At 46.2% G+C, this 14,171-nt stretch overlaps 1 protein-coding gene across 4 annotated transcripts in view; it reads left to right on the top strand.

The window, feature by feature from the left end:
- The window catches only part of NPHP1 (nephrocystin 1), a 69,625-nt gene extending 58,909 nt beyond the window's left edge, over positions 1–10,716 (top strand). For 2 of the 4 annotated variants that reach the window (XM_006258099.4, XM_019480106.2), the window contains 2 exons: positions 4,022–4,066; positions 10,239–10,716. In XM_006258099.4, the coding sequence (XP_006258161.4) occupies positions 4,022–4,066; positions 10,239–10,517 (324 nt within the window). In that variant the 3' untranslated portion in view covers positions 10,518–10,716. The remainder of the gene's footprint in view (positions 1–4,021; positions 4,067–10,238) is intronic. The other 2 variants (XM_019480108.2, XM_019480105.2) reach the window with 2 other exon arrangements.
- Positions 10,717–14,171: the final 3,455 nt, after the last annotated feature.

Raw genomic sequence — 14,171 nt, forward strand, 5'->3', positions numbered from 1 at the left:
AAATACTGAAAGAAGGCTTCCTTCAGCATGCTTTGCTCCCACTTGGACATCAGGTTGTGTGATTCTGCTATTTCTGTGCTTCAATCAAGGTCCAGCTGTCCCCATTTTTTCCTAGAACGAAGCTTCACAAAGCAGCAAGAACTTGACTGTTTTTAGAGAGGACTTAAATTTATTTACAGACTGTATAGACAGGCATTTTTGGCCTGAATTTTTACCAACTGCCCATAAATTTATGGACAGTTAGCAACCTTGCCTGCAGACCCCACCAGTAATAGTGGTGGTAATGGTAGTAACAGGAGCAATGGGAGGAGCAGCAGTCAGGTGGGAGCTTGCAGGCCACCAGATGGACAGCCCTGGATTATTGCATTCTGCATATTGGACTCGGGTGTCACTGCATGACATTAGCAGGTAGCTGATGAGATGCAGATCACTTTGGTTAAGCAGCTCTACCTACATCATCATTGAAGCAGGTGGTGGTCAAACATTGAGAAAAGGAGTGGTTTTCAGTGTGGACTAATTGAGTATTTACTCATCTTCTATGAGGGGTTTTGTAAGTCATGATGAGCCCTGTGTTGCAGTGGCTACACTGCTAGCAAGTGCCAAGTTTGCTACTTTAAAGCTGGCAAAGGTATGTCTGCACAAGATGCAGTCATTGCAGTATAAGGGGACCTTGTATCTCACACCCTCCACCATGGATGTCATGGTACTAGGCAATGGCAAGTTATTGTTCCACAAGAGAACCATTGTCCAAGCTTCTGTTACAGCCTGGATTTGGAAGAATATAAACTGTGTAAGAGTCACTCAACCCAGAGAGGAGTTTGGATGATGCCTGATCTTTGGTTTGGTGATTTAAGCTCTGTGCTGGGATGTTAGATACATGTAGGTTCACATCTGCTCTGAGTGAGATGGGAACCTAGAATTGGGGTCCCTGGCTTACTGGAGAAGTGTCCTAACCATTCAGCAATTGAGGCTGAAACAGGTCTGAAGTGATCTGGGCTCTGGTGTCAGAAGCAGACTGGCTAAGTTCGCTGACAACACAAAACTTTGGGGAAGATTATTCACACTTGAGGATAGGCTGATGATCCAGGCCAGCCTTGATAGGCTTGCAAGGTGGGTGGATGAAAACTTGATGGCATTCAATACAGAGAAATGCAAGGAGCTCCACCTCGGGGGGGGGGGAACACGACAGACACCCCATCACAGTATATAGGCTCAGCAATGCTACGCTTGCTAGCTCTATGACAAAAAGAGATTTGGGGGTCAAGATGAACATGAGCCACCAATGTGATACCGAAGCCAGCAAAGTGAACAAAATTCTGGCTTGTATTGACCGGTACATCTCAAGCAAGACCCAGGATGTCATCCTCCTGCTGTACTTGACCTTGGTGAGGCCACAGCTGGAGTACTGCATGCAATTATAGACTCCGCAATTCAGGAGGGACATGGAGAAGCTTGAAAGAGTCCAGAGGAGAGCTACGTATATGATCAGAAGTCAAGAGAACAGGCCTTATGAAGAGAGGCTGCGAGCTATGGGACTCTTCAGCCTGGAGAAGCACAGGCTCAGGGGGGACCTCGTGGCACCCTATAAATACATAAGGGGTGTGCATCAGGATCTAGGGGAATAATGCCTGTTCACCAGAGCACCCCCAAGGAATGACAAGGCCCAGTGGTCACAAACTCCTGCAAGACCATTTTAGGCTGGACATAAGGAAAAGCTTCACTGTCCAAGCCCCCAAGGCATAGAACAGACTCCCCCTAGAGGTGGTGCAAGCACCTACTCTGGACACTTAAGAAACATTTGGAGGCTTATCTTGCTGGGATCCTTTGACCCTAGCTGACTTCCTGCCCCTTGGGCAGGGGACTGGACCCGATGATCTCATGAGGTCCCTTCGAACCCTAACATCTATGGAAAAAAAAACCCGTAAGGGCCCTTCTTCTTCAGGGACTAATATCTAGTAGTCAAAAGTTTCTGGCCTACCTTTTCATGCTCTGGATGGCAGGATGTATCCACAGTTGGTGCACATATATGACCGTGTGTGTTGCCAATGTGTAGCCTATTGGGCAGGCTCAGTCTACACGTGCACGCTTATGCGCCTACATTGCAGAAGAAATAGAATTGCTACCTGCAAGCAAGTGGCATTTTTGACATTTACCAGCTGAAAGCTGCCATTTAGTTGCACAAAGGGAAATAGAATTCCACTCTAAGTTTTACTGACAAAAGCTTTAACATGTTATATTGTATTTCAAAAATTATTTGATTAAATTCAACCTGTATTGCTGTACTTAGCTTTCTTCTGTTTCAGAAACATACTAGATCACTAAAAAATGTGGAATTTTGTGGCTTTTGTAAGTGTTTGATATTCCCAGTAGTATCTGCACAATTCAGGGTTCCAATGAAATACCAAGTATTTGGTATGTGGGATATGGAAAAAAAATCCCTTTGATTCATAGATTGTAAGGGACTGGAAGGGATCTCGCAAGATCATCAGGCATGGGTGTCTGGTGCCTCTTGAGTCAGGGGGGTATGTGCCCCCCCCCACACCAGTCAGTAACTGGGGGGTACCCCAGCAGCCAATCTTGCTGGCGGGGGGGGCCCAGCAGTCGATTCTGCAGCCCATCTCACTCACTGTAAAAGCGGCTGTGCAGCTCCCAGAACTCTCGCGGCCACGTCTGGAAGCAGTGCGGCTGCTTTTGCTGGCAGTCCCGCTCCCTGGCCAGCACTCGTGCGTGGGGCACTGGTGCTCCCACCTGCCCTCCTGCCCACTGGCTAAACAGGAAGCATTGTGGCTGGACAGGGGGTGCACCAGCGCTCTCAGGGTGCATGTGCACCCTGTGCACCCACTATTTGTCGCCCCTGTCATCACGTCCAGCCCCCCTGCACTAGGCAGGAAAGACATCTGGGGTCAGGTGACCCCAGCAAAGTAACTGTCTAGTCTCCTCTTGAAGATTTCTAGGGCAGGTGATTGCATTACCTCTGGAGGGAGTTTAAACCGGTACACTGCTGTCTCCCTGACAGACTGAGAAAGTAGCTCTTAGGTGTGACCTCTCCTAGTCATCTGAAGGTGACGGATAGTATGTTAATTTTTCAGTTTTTTTGGAGGGGGGTGGAATTTTTCAACTCTTCTCTCACTTGAGTTCAAATAAAGCTTTCCAAAGTTAAATTCATTCTACTAAAGAAGATCAAACGGTTAAGACAGATCAAGTTTTAGAAAAAACAGTCTCAGCTCTTTTTAAATGGGGCTGTAACTAGCTAGTCTTGTTTGTGAAGATTTCTATCTCATTTGATCCAGTGATCTTTATTTAAATAAAATTGGACTGCTCCATCATGTCTCACATGAGCGAGTGGTAAAGGTAAGTACATGAATGGCTAAATACAGATGTGAACTAAATAAAAAAATAATCAAGCAAAAAAGGTCACACGCAATTCCATGTTGAAACTCCACAGATCTTGGCAAAAATTCACAGATCAAAATTTTGATCTTTAAGGTAAACAGACCTGACTTTACCAAAAATCTTGTAAATTACTAATATATCTACTAATGACCATAATTAACCACCCTCTGAGCAAGAGACCTGGAAACCATCTCTGTTTATTCCTTGAATCCTTCTGGAAATCTCTGGGACAATGGCATTTCCCAGTGAATGAGAAGAAAACTCACTATCTGGTCTATCTGGTCTTCCAGGGCTTCTTAAGAGACCTTTTTTCTCTTCCCCACCATTGCCATCCTCTGTCCTCCATCCACCCCAAATACTGTTCTGTTTAAATGTGCTTGCTCTGAAGAATTTTTGGTGATAATTAGGCAGTTAGGTGGTGGGAGGACCAATTCTGGATTTGGGCTAGAAAACTCTGCTTTCTGCTTGGTGTCCTAATGTATTTTCCAATATTTAGGGAAATTTGCTCATGTATGAAATGGATTGAATGAAGTCAAAGAAATACCTCTTCCAACTGAAAATTGTCTTGATGTGCATCTTCACAATTTTTAAAACTCAGTCTGATATAATGTTTTGTGTTTTATTTCAGAGCGCTTGGGCAGAAAAAGAGAGCACATTAAAGAGATCAGAGAAGGTACTGAAGTACAGGTTTTCTCAGCATCATATTAAAGCTACAAAAACAGAAGCATTTCTATCAGTGTTGTGGCTAGTTTCAGCTATTCTTGTCTTTACTATAATAGAGTCAGAAAAGAATAAGTCCTTTAACTGCAGACCTTCACTTTTTTTTCATCCATATTTATAGTAGCAAGTTACCAGAGCAGGGTTATGAAATAAAGTTGTGATGTTAGCTAGCTTTTTTCATTATTAACATAGCATTGCAGGTGACTATCACTCATGGCTTTGCAGCTTTCATTTCCTCCTCTTTTCAGTGCCAGTATATGTGGGTCTTACTCAGGTTATTAGCAAGCAGGCTGGTTCTGTAGGTGCTGGGAGTTAGGAGTTCATCTGAATAACAATTCCCACATAGGCACCTGCTGTTTATACTGCCAGTAGCACATAATTAGAGGTTTACCAAACTCGAGGAGGTGGCTGGCCAGCCCATTTCAAGGGCAGATCACAGGGCTGGCTACCATATTTGCAGGTTGAACACAGCAGGGCCCCACCCCATGCCTCTGATTGGCTGAGGGGCCCCAGGAGTCCCACCCCTCCCCACAGATTGGCCCGTGACCTGAAACCACAGTTTAATAACCTTGTTTAAGCCACGGGAAACCATTAAATCATATGTAATTTTACATAACCCCTCCTCCCCTCTATAGCCCTGAGCCTTCATTTGCATAACCCTGCCTCCAGTCTCACTCTTCCACTCCTTTCCTCACCTTTCATTCCATTCTTTGCATAACTCCACCCATATTCTACACCTCCCACCTTTGGGAATCACTCTGCCTCCTTCCCCCTCATTCCATTATTTGCATAACCCTGCCCCCTGTAGAGACAGTTCCGTTCCCCCCCCCCCCCCCATCCTGCCTCCCCCATTCCCTGCCTCCTCCCCCTCCCTTGCACACCCTTCCCACCGGCCCTCCCCCTCCACATTCTCACCTTTGCTCCAAGACTGCAGGGCTTCCTGCATGCTTTTCTCCTTGCCAGTAAGTTTTGGGGGGTTTTGTTGGGGGGTTTTTTAAGCAAGCCCACCAAAAGTGTGGAGCCCACACTTTTTTTTTTCACAGAGCCTGCCCAAAAATGTGGCTTCTGTGAAAATTATGCAGTTGTGATTTTGGTAGGTCCCTACATATAATGGTAGCCAACATGAGCCAGGGTTCTACTATCTGTTCTGCAGACCCCAACCAAGGTATGTCACTGAGACAGCCTGAGCCTTGGTTGAACTAGCTCTAATATGAATTGGGAGATTTAATTTATTGATATTTTGCTGTTTTGAGGCAGTCCACAATCCAGTTCAGTAGTCTGAGAGCCAAAACTGGTCTTCCCTTCAAGGGTGGCTCTCCATACAAACAAGTTAGGCACTTTGGGCTCTTTTGCACATGCTCTGGAGGTGTTGGGGCAGGGGTCACTTTAATTAAAACGACTCCGAGAGCCACTCTAATTAAAGCGTCCACAGTGTCTCATATAACCAAGTTCCCTGTGCTTCAAAATGGTGGCAGGGAAGCTTTAACCATTTTGAACTGTGGGGATGCTGATACACAAGACATGGGGGCTGCTGGAGTATGCTAATTAATCGAGCTTGCTCTGATGCTCTGTAATTAAAGTGCATCAGAGCAGCCTCCTTGCACGTCTATAGGCACCCTTTATGTGCCCTCTGAAATGAAAATGGTCTTGGGAAAAGCTCCAGTAAGTGTATATGTTATTTCACATGAAATCCTGAAATCATTTTCAGAATAAATCTACAAGAGACTTCACTGTTTACAGTTTGCTCAGCGCTGAAGGAGTGGCCACTGAAAATGCCACCTTTGTTGCTAAATAATGGATCAAGCAAGAAAATGACAGTTCCGGCAGTGGTTTTCTCAGCGCTGAAAGAACTAAGTTTGAGTCCCATGAAAGCTAATTTTATTGGACTGGTAGATAAACATGAGAAATATATTAACTATTTGATGAGACTAAAGCAAGACACATTGTATGATCAGACAGCAAGTCAAGGTTGCCACTAACTCTGTATTCATTGAATTTAACAATAACAAGTGGTCCAGAATAAAAGAAACAGAAGATTGTGTCACATTGCAAATATGAATAGGAGCCCAAGAGGAAAAATGCTTTGACTCTGCTGTTTAAGTTCTTGTAGTGGAGGGCCACATACATTGCAATAGGATGTTCAAAATGTATGCATAGCAGCCACTGTAGGTCATCCAGATACCACAAGAACCTTAGGGTCTGGATGTAGAACAAGAACCCTATTCTAAGAAACCATGCTCTTTTGAAGTCATAGTGTTATGTACTGGTGATTAGACAAGTGTGTAAAATTTGAGAAGCAGAGAAGGGAAGGACAGCATAGGAGCTATTTGGATTACCCAAGTCCTGTCCTGTCACACTTTCTTCTGGACCTGGAAAAGTACTGGGGGAAAGACATATCAGGTGAGATGACCATTGAATCAGAAAGGCATCTCCTGCTGATCCAAAGTGTTTCTGTATGTGAGAACAAAGGGAAGAACATGTCAGGGCATCTAGGACCTGGAACCAACTTCCAAGAGAAATGGTGCTGGCTCCTACCCTGGGGGTCTTTAAAAGGAGGCTGGGCGAACATCTGGGCGGGGTCGTTTGACCCCAGTACTCTTTCCTGCCATGGCAGGGAGTCGGACTAGATGATCTCCTCAGGTCCCTTCTGACCCTACCAACTATGAAACACTTATGATGTATGGTAGTAAAACACACCCAAGGGATTGCCACTTGCATGACTTGAATCAGAAAATAAATATTTTTAGAGGCAGTTTGTGCAAGATGGAGGTTTTCCTGCTCAGTTAGTCTGCCAGCTCGTCAATGTCTCTCAGGAAATGCAAAGCTGTCAAGTTAAACTTGATTTACAATATGCCACGCCCTTAACAAAATTGTTTCTTGGTGTAGGAAACTTGTTCTTGTACCTCACTGCCTGGTAAGGTAAGGCACAGGCAATAGATTGTGTATCAAAGTTTGAACTCTTCTATTAAGAAAAAGGTAGAAAGGGTTTATGCATGTCACCCATAATGTCCTTATGTGGGGTGCATTGCTGGCACCGCCTTACCCTAGCAACTCTCTCCTCTGCTCCCCCCACCTCTCTCCTGCCAGGGATGGACCCCAGTACCCCCAACCTGGACAAAGCCCAGGGTCCCCCCATGCTGCTGAGTGGGGGCATTCATACGTCCCTCCATTGGCTGCAGGCTGCTGCCAGCTGCCTGACAGATGACAGGGCAGTGTGGGGAGGCATGTGCCTTACAGCCAGTGAGGGATGACACAGTTGCTCGGCTGGGCTTGGCTGTCCTTGGCAATGTCCGGCATGCTGGGAGGTGTGCGGGAGTGCCCCAGCCTTCCACCTCAGCCACTGCAGGCATCTACCTGCTTTCTCTAACTCTGGTTAGAGAAAACTGCATAGATTGGATCAATTCTGCTTTGGCTTTTTGGCTGTCTGTACTTAGCCTATGAATTCAGCACCTATGGTCTGATATGGGATATCCTCTTCCCTTCTTCTTTGTTACTAAAAATGAAGAAAAATAATGCCCCTTCTCCCTAAGGTACAGAATCTATCACAGCAAGCTTTGATGGTGAACCTACCTCTCATTGCATTACATTCATGTGGGAGTGTTTCCTGAAGAGGGACAGGGCTACATGCAAAAAAGTGTCGTCTGGAACTGTGTAGTATAATCATCCTAAATGGTGTACAAAACCCATTTGTTTATAGTAACTCCAGCACAAGCCTCCTTGAACAGAAAAAGATTGAAATCAATAAGGTTGGTAGAGGAAGCATATAGACATACAAAGACTAGTCCAAGACCCCTGACTGTAACTAAATTAATAATTTTGATACCAATGACTGGGTTGAGAGGTATTAGTAGAAGAAAATGCTTCCTTTTTTAAAATCCAGGGCTCTGCTTCAAAGGTCTCTTGACAGTCAAATTGTGTAGCCAGCATAAAGGAAAGCTTTTGATGAATGAACAACAGCAATCCAATTTGTGCCCTCTTAAAGGACTCTATACACCTTATGCTTTCAGGTAGATCTAGAATCCTTTAGAATACAAAGGCTCACCTGTCTTTATACTCTGTAATGTCTGCCCATCACAAGAAAGATTTTAGATTATTGTCTTCATCTCTAGTTTTCTGGAATGGACCACTATGGAGGCAAATGAGCTGATGTTGAAGGTATTGGGGATAAAGCAACCAAGACCATTTGGATAGTGGCCTGGAGTCCATAGAAGTGATATCCAAGGAAGGGCTGGAATTACAGGTGCTTGACCCTTGTGGAAAGAATAAAGGAAAGAACATCTTCTCTGTCACTTTTCATAATGCAGTTTTATCAGGGGAAGCATCTTCAAATAAAATTGGACTCCCTTGGTACCATAGTATCTCAGTGCATGAAAGTGTGGTGAAAGAAACATTAAGGCCAGCATTTAATATACACAAGATGAGATGCAAACAACTTGCATACACAGTACATAGCAATGTGAAAATGCTGTAGTTTATATCATAGGGATTTTTTATTAAAGCATCATGGATTTATCAACTCGGATTATCTGAAAATTTATAGATTCATAGATGTTAGGGTCGGAACGGACCTCAATAGATCATCGAGTACAACCCCCTGCATAGGCAGGAAAGAGTGCTGGGTCTAGATGACCCCAGCTAGCTGCATATCCAACCTCCTCTTGAAGACCCCCAGGGTAGGGGAGAGCACCACCTCCCTTGGGAGCCCGTTCCAGACCTTGGCCACTCGAACTGTGAAGAAGTTCTTCCTAATGTCCAGTCTAAATCTGCTCTCTGCTAGCTTGTGGCCATTATTTCTTGTAACCCCCGGGGGCGCCTTGGTGAATAAAACCTCACCAATTCCCTTCTGTGCCCCTGTGATGAACTTATAAGCAGCCACAAGGTCGCCTCTCAACCTTCTCTTGCGGAGGCTGAAAAGGGCCAGTTTCTCTAGTCTCTCCTCATAGGGCTTGGCCTGCAGGCCCTTAACTATACGAGTAGCCCTTCTCTGGACCCTCTCCAGGTTATCCGCATCCCTCTTGAAGTGCGGTGCCCAGAATTGCACGCAGTACTCCAACTGCGGTCTGACCAGCGCCCGATAGAGGGGAAGTATCACCTCTTTGGATCTTTTCGTCATGCAGCTGCTGATGCATGATAAAGTACCATTAGCTTTTCTGATGGCTTCGTCACACTGCCGACTCATGTTCATCTTGGAGTCCACTAGGACTCCAAGATCCCTTTCCACTTCTGTGCCACCAAGCAGGTCATTTCCTAGGCAGTAGGTATGCTGGACATTTTTCCTCCCTAGGTGCAGCACTTTGCATTTCTCCTTGTTGAATTTCATTCTGTTGTTTTCTGCCCACTTGTCCAACCTGTCCAGGTCTGCTTGCAGCTGTTCCCTGCCCTCTGGCGTGTCCACTTCTCCCCACAGTTTTGTGTCATCCGCAAACTTGGACAGAGTACACTTCATTCCCTCGTCCAAGTTGCTGATGAAGACATTAAAGAGTATCGGTCCAAGGACCGAGCCCTGCGGGACCCCACTGCGCACACCCTTCCAGGTCAAGACCGACCCATCCACTACAACTCTCTGGGTACAACCCTCTAGCCAGTTCGCCACCCACCGGACTGTGTAGTCATCCAAGTCACAGCCTCTTAACTTGTTCACCAGTATGGGGTGGGATACTGTATCAAAGGCCTTCCTGAAGTCTAAGTACATGACATCCATCCCTACTCCTGTGTCCAGGCATTTCGTAACCTGGTCATAAAAAGAGACTAGATTAGTCAGGCACTATCTGCCTGCTACGAACCCGTGCTGGTTTCCCCTCAGCATAATTTGTCCTGCCAGGCTCTCGCAAATGTGAACCTTGATAATTTTTTCAAAGACTTTGCCAAGGATGGAGGTGAGACTGACTGGCCTATAGTTGCCCGGGTCCTCCTTCCTCCCCTTCTTGAAAATGGGGACCACATTGGCCCTTTTCCAGTCCTCCGAGACTTGGCCCGTGCGCCATGAGCGTTCAAATATTCCCGCCTCTTGTTTTAACACTGGGGATAGTAGTCCATAGGATTACTGTTTTGCTTGGAATATACAGTCTTCTGTAGAAATGCCTTCAAGCATGGAGTACTGACCGCTTTTATATTCTTATTTCTAGAGAGATCAAGAATTTTTGAAGACCGTATTTACCCTGGTGTACCATGACTCTGTCTTCCCTCTTCTCCAGTCTACTTTCCTCCCAAAACATAAATGGGCAGATGAAGAGTCAGAAGCCTCTCGCTGGAAAGTGATTGCTGACTTTTTGAAGCAGACCCGCGAAAATGATGGTGCGCTCTACTCTCTGCTGTCCTCAGAAACTGTTCACAAAGTTTTTGATATTTCAGAGGTAGCATATGATTTTCTAGGAGAGGCAAGGAAAAGTAGTGTATCAGCATGAATGGATATTAAGACAGTAATAGAGTGTGGCATATGCAAAATATATTAAAGGAATGACCTATCTAATCAAAATAAAAGGGTTTTATAGTTTATACAAAGCATATTTTGTAAGTAAATTGTATTAGATTATCTGGACATATAATGACTTTTTTTACAAAGCATATACCAATAGATTAGAATAAAGTGTTTTATCTATTTAACTACATGGTTGATTGTTTTTTAAAAAGCTTCTGATCTGTATTTTTAAACATGGGTACAGTTATCAGTGACATCTATCTACTACTCTTATTGGCTTATGAAGGTGAATACTTTGTTGTACTGACCATAGAGCTCAGCAAACTCTTAAAATGGATGTAACAGTATCTTCTTTAGTTGATTTAGAAGAGCTGTACAACTATTCCTCACTTAACATCATAGTTACGTTCTTGAAAATTGCAACTTTAAGCAAAATGGTGTTAAGCAAATCCAATTACGTCACAAGAGTTACCTACTAGCAGGCGGTGCCAAACAGCCATAACCAAACATTACGTGACTTTAAACATGTATGTTCTCTAATATATCAGTGATGTAATAACGAAACAACCTTAACTGGGATGACGTTAAGTGAGGAGTACCTGTATTTACTTCTCCAGTCCATACTAGTTAGATGGTTATTTAACACAGGCCACCAGTCATAACTAAGACTACATTTTTGTCACAGCAGCCATGGAGGTTTGGAAACCATAACATAGAAACTCAGAATCAGGAGGACCCTGGCATTCTATGGAAGGGAAGAGCACACAGGATCATGGAAGGTGTAATTCAGCCACAGATGTTGGCTGAAAGAATGGGGGCAATAGCCCTCCAAACTACAACTCCTATGAGGCAGTGGTCCAGATAGAGAAATGAGCTCTGGTAAGGTACTGTTTCACTGTTGTCAACATGTAGCAAGCATGCTTTGGCACTTTTCCTTGAATACTGCATTTTCCACACCTCTTCTATGACATTTATTAAAAAGAATTGTGCCAAAATCATAGCCTTAGTCATAACACCCTAGTGGATAAGTAATTATTAAACAAAGAAAATAGCAATGAGTTGTAAGAAAACTAGTTTAGCAAGATATATTATGAATAGAAATAAATATTTGCACATCCCTAGTTAATGAGCAGTGGGATACTCTTGTACTGAGACAATTTTAAATGTTTTTACTTAGGATGTATAGAGAGGGTGGGGTTGTTACATTAGAAGAAGGTGCTTAAAAAGATTAGGAGGAAGTTCAGTTTTCATTATACGCAAGCCCTAACTGCTTAACATCGTTACAATAAGCAGAATAAGCTAGAGTGAACTTACAGTGCACCATCTATTCCACATACGTGCTGTAAATTCACATCTGATCTTACTGCATACTAACTTCCTCATAGAGTCACTTAGGATTCATTGGGTGCATCCACACATGCAGGCACATGCACTTGCAGCAGCTCAAATAGAAGTGGCGCAAGTTTGAACTGGGGCTTTTTGCCTCAGTACATGTGCCCAGAAACACACTTTGGTGTGGGGCAAATTGTGCCACTTGGAACAAACTAACCCTGCTTGGCTCCTGGATCTACATCCAGGAGGAGCTAGAAGCTGGGGCCAGCACCTGTGTTGGCCCCAGCAATATAAAAAGCTGCCCTGGTGAGCAGTTCAGGGCCACTCGCTCTCAGGAGCTTCTGGGGCCCAGCCAATTGGTACCTGAGGACACTACCCCTTGTGCCAGCTGGACTGCTGAAACAGCCATGAGAGTTCCCTGCACCCTCTACCCACTGCAGCAGTCTGGCAGTGGGGACTGCTGCCTGGCTGTGACCTGCTGCCACCTTTGACAGCAAGTAGCTCCAAGGCTGTGGCCCTGCCAGACCTGGATGAGGACTGCATGGCCAATAGAGACATCTGCACCTCTGGGCCAGCTGCCAGCAGACTGTGGTTGCACAGTTGGCCTTTGTGCAGCACTACTGCCATGTGTGCCACCACCTGGTCATCTGGGCAGCTATTTCCTGGAAGATATTCTCAGCGTAATGGCCTGCTTTGAACTGTCAAAGCATGTCCTCCTGATCCCAAGTGGCCAGGAGGTCAACCACCTCCAGCTGGGTCCTAGGTGCCAGTTCTGAGCAGGCTCCTCTGCCTGAGTCCTGCCACTTGCCTCACTAGCAAGAATTCTGGTCTTCCCTATTTAAATCCTGCAAAATCCCTGATAAAAAAAAATCCCAAAGTCACTCTAAAATATCCCAAAATCCATGTTCTCCCACAATTAAAACAAAAGACCACTAGATATATCATATGTGTGTGTGTGTGTGTATATATATATATAGATATATAGATATATACAGAGAGAGAGAGAGAGATCAAATGAGTTGGGTAATGTTTTATTGATATATTTACAATTTTAAAGCAATTTGGAAGCCTGCCAGTGCCTCTATCATCATAATAAAATAAATGCTAAATATCTATACAGTTTTGCATTGACTTTTGGCTTTTTTGTCATAGACAAATCAGAGCTGCCCCTACCCCCTTCACTCACCAAGATGTGCAGCACTGAACAGTGTTGATATGCCAGTGCCCTGCCCTTGCCCCTGACTCTCAACCTACAGCCTACCCCCACTCCATTCCCCTCACTCCTGCCCCACAGGGCCAGGTATGTGGGTGAGGGGTTTGTGGGGGTGGTGTGGGGTTAAGGGGTAGATTGTGGGGGGGCTGTGGGTGTGGGCAGATGTATAAGGAGGGCTGCTCAGAAGGAGTGGGTCCCCTACCCCCCCCACAAGGTGCAGTCCCCCCCCCCCCGTTCCCCCCACATGGCCACAGCTCCTTCACATGGGGCTACAGCCCCTCTGCAGGGCCCACGTGCCCCCAGCCCACCCCCACTTGCTGCCTCACCCAGCCCCAACTCCCTGCTCACTCCTTCCCCCCTGCTTACTTCTCCGGCCCCCTGCTCACTCCCCCATCCCCCAGCTCGCTCCCTTGGCTGGTCCCAGCCCCCTCTCACCCCCGCACCCAGCCCCAGCATCCCCACACTCACCAGTAGTAGCAGCGGCTGTCAGGGCCACTCAGGGCCTCATGGCACAGCCCCCCTGCGCAGTGTGGGGCAGCGGAGGGCAGTGGTTCTCAGCCCCAGTCGCTTGGCACCCGCACTGCCACTGCCACATTGCACAAGTGCAGCCCGGCTCGGTAGGGCACCGCACGGTGCCGCACACTCTCTGACAGCTCAGGATTGCTGGAGCTGTCACCCAGAGCCTGAGCCATGGCGCTTTGCTGAGCCGAGCCGAGTTGTATCCGTGTGATGCAGCAGCGGCAGCACATGTGCCAGGCAGCTGGGACTGAGCCCTGTTGCCCCACACTGACCTGCGGGACAGCTGTGCCATGAGGTGAGCGGGGAGACTGGGTTAGGGTTAGGGTCACCTCCGCCCCACTCCCTCCCCCACCCCACTCAACCCCTACTTACTTGGAAGGAAGCCTGGGTCCCTGCAGCCTGCATGCTGCTTGCCCTGAGCAGGGGCAAGGGCCAGCCATAGAGACACTGTGGCTGACTACCAGAGCATTTCTGTGGAGGACCCAAGTCTCCGGTTGCCTCAGGGCATGATCCGGGACTGTGCCCTGCCCCACTTTTTTTGCCCGGGTTTTATTTTGGTACCTGGATGTCCAGTCC

The sequence above is a fragment of the Alligator mississippiensis genome, chromosome 1 (genome assembly GCF_030867095.1).
Source record: "Alligator mississippiensis isolate rAllMis1 chromosome 1, rAllMis1, whole genome shotgun sequence".
NCBI lineage: Eukaryota > Metazoa > Chordata > Crocodylia > Alligatoridae > Alligator > Alligator mississippiensis.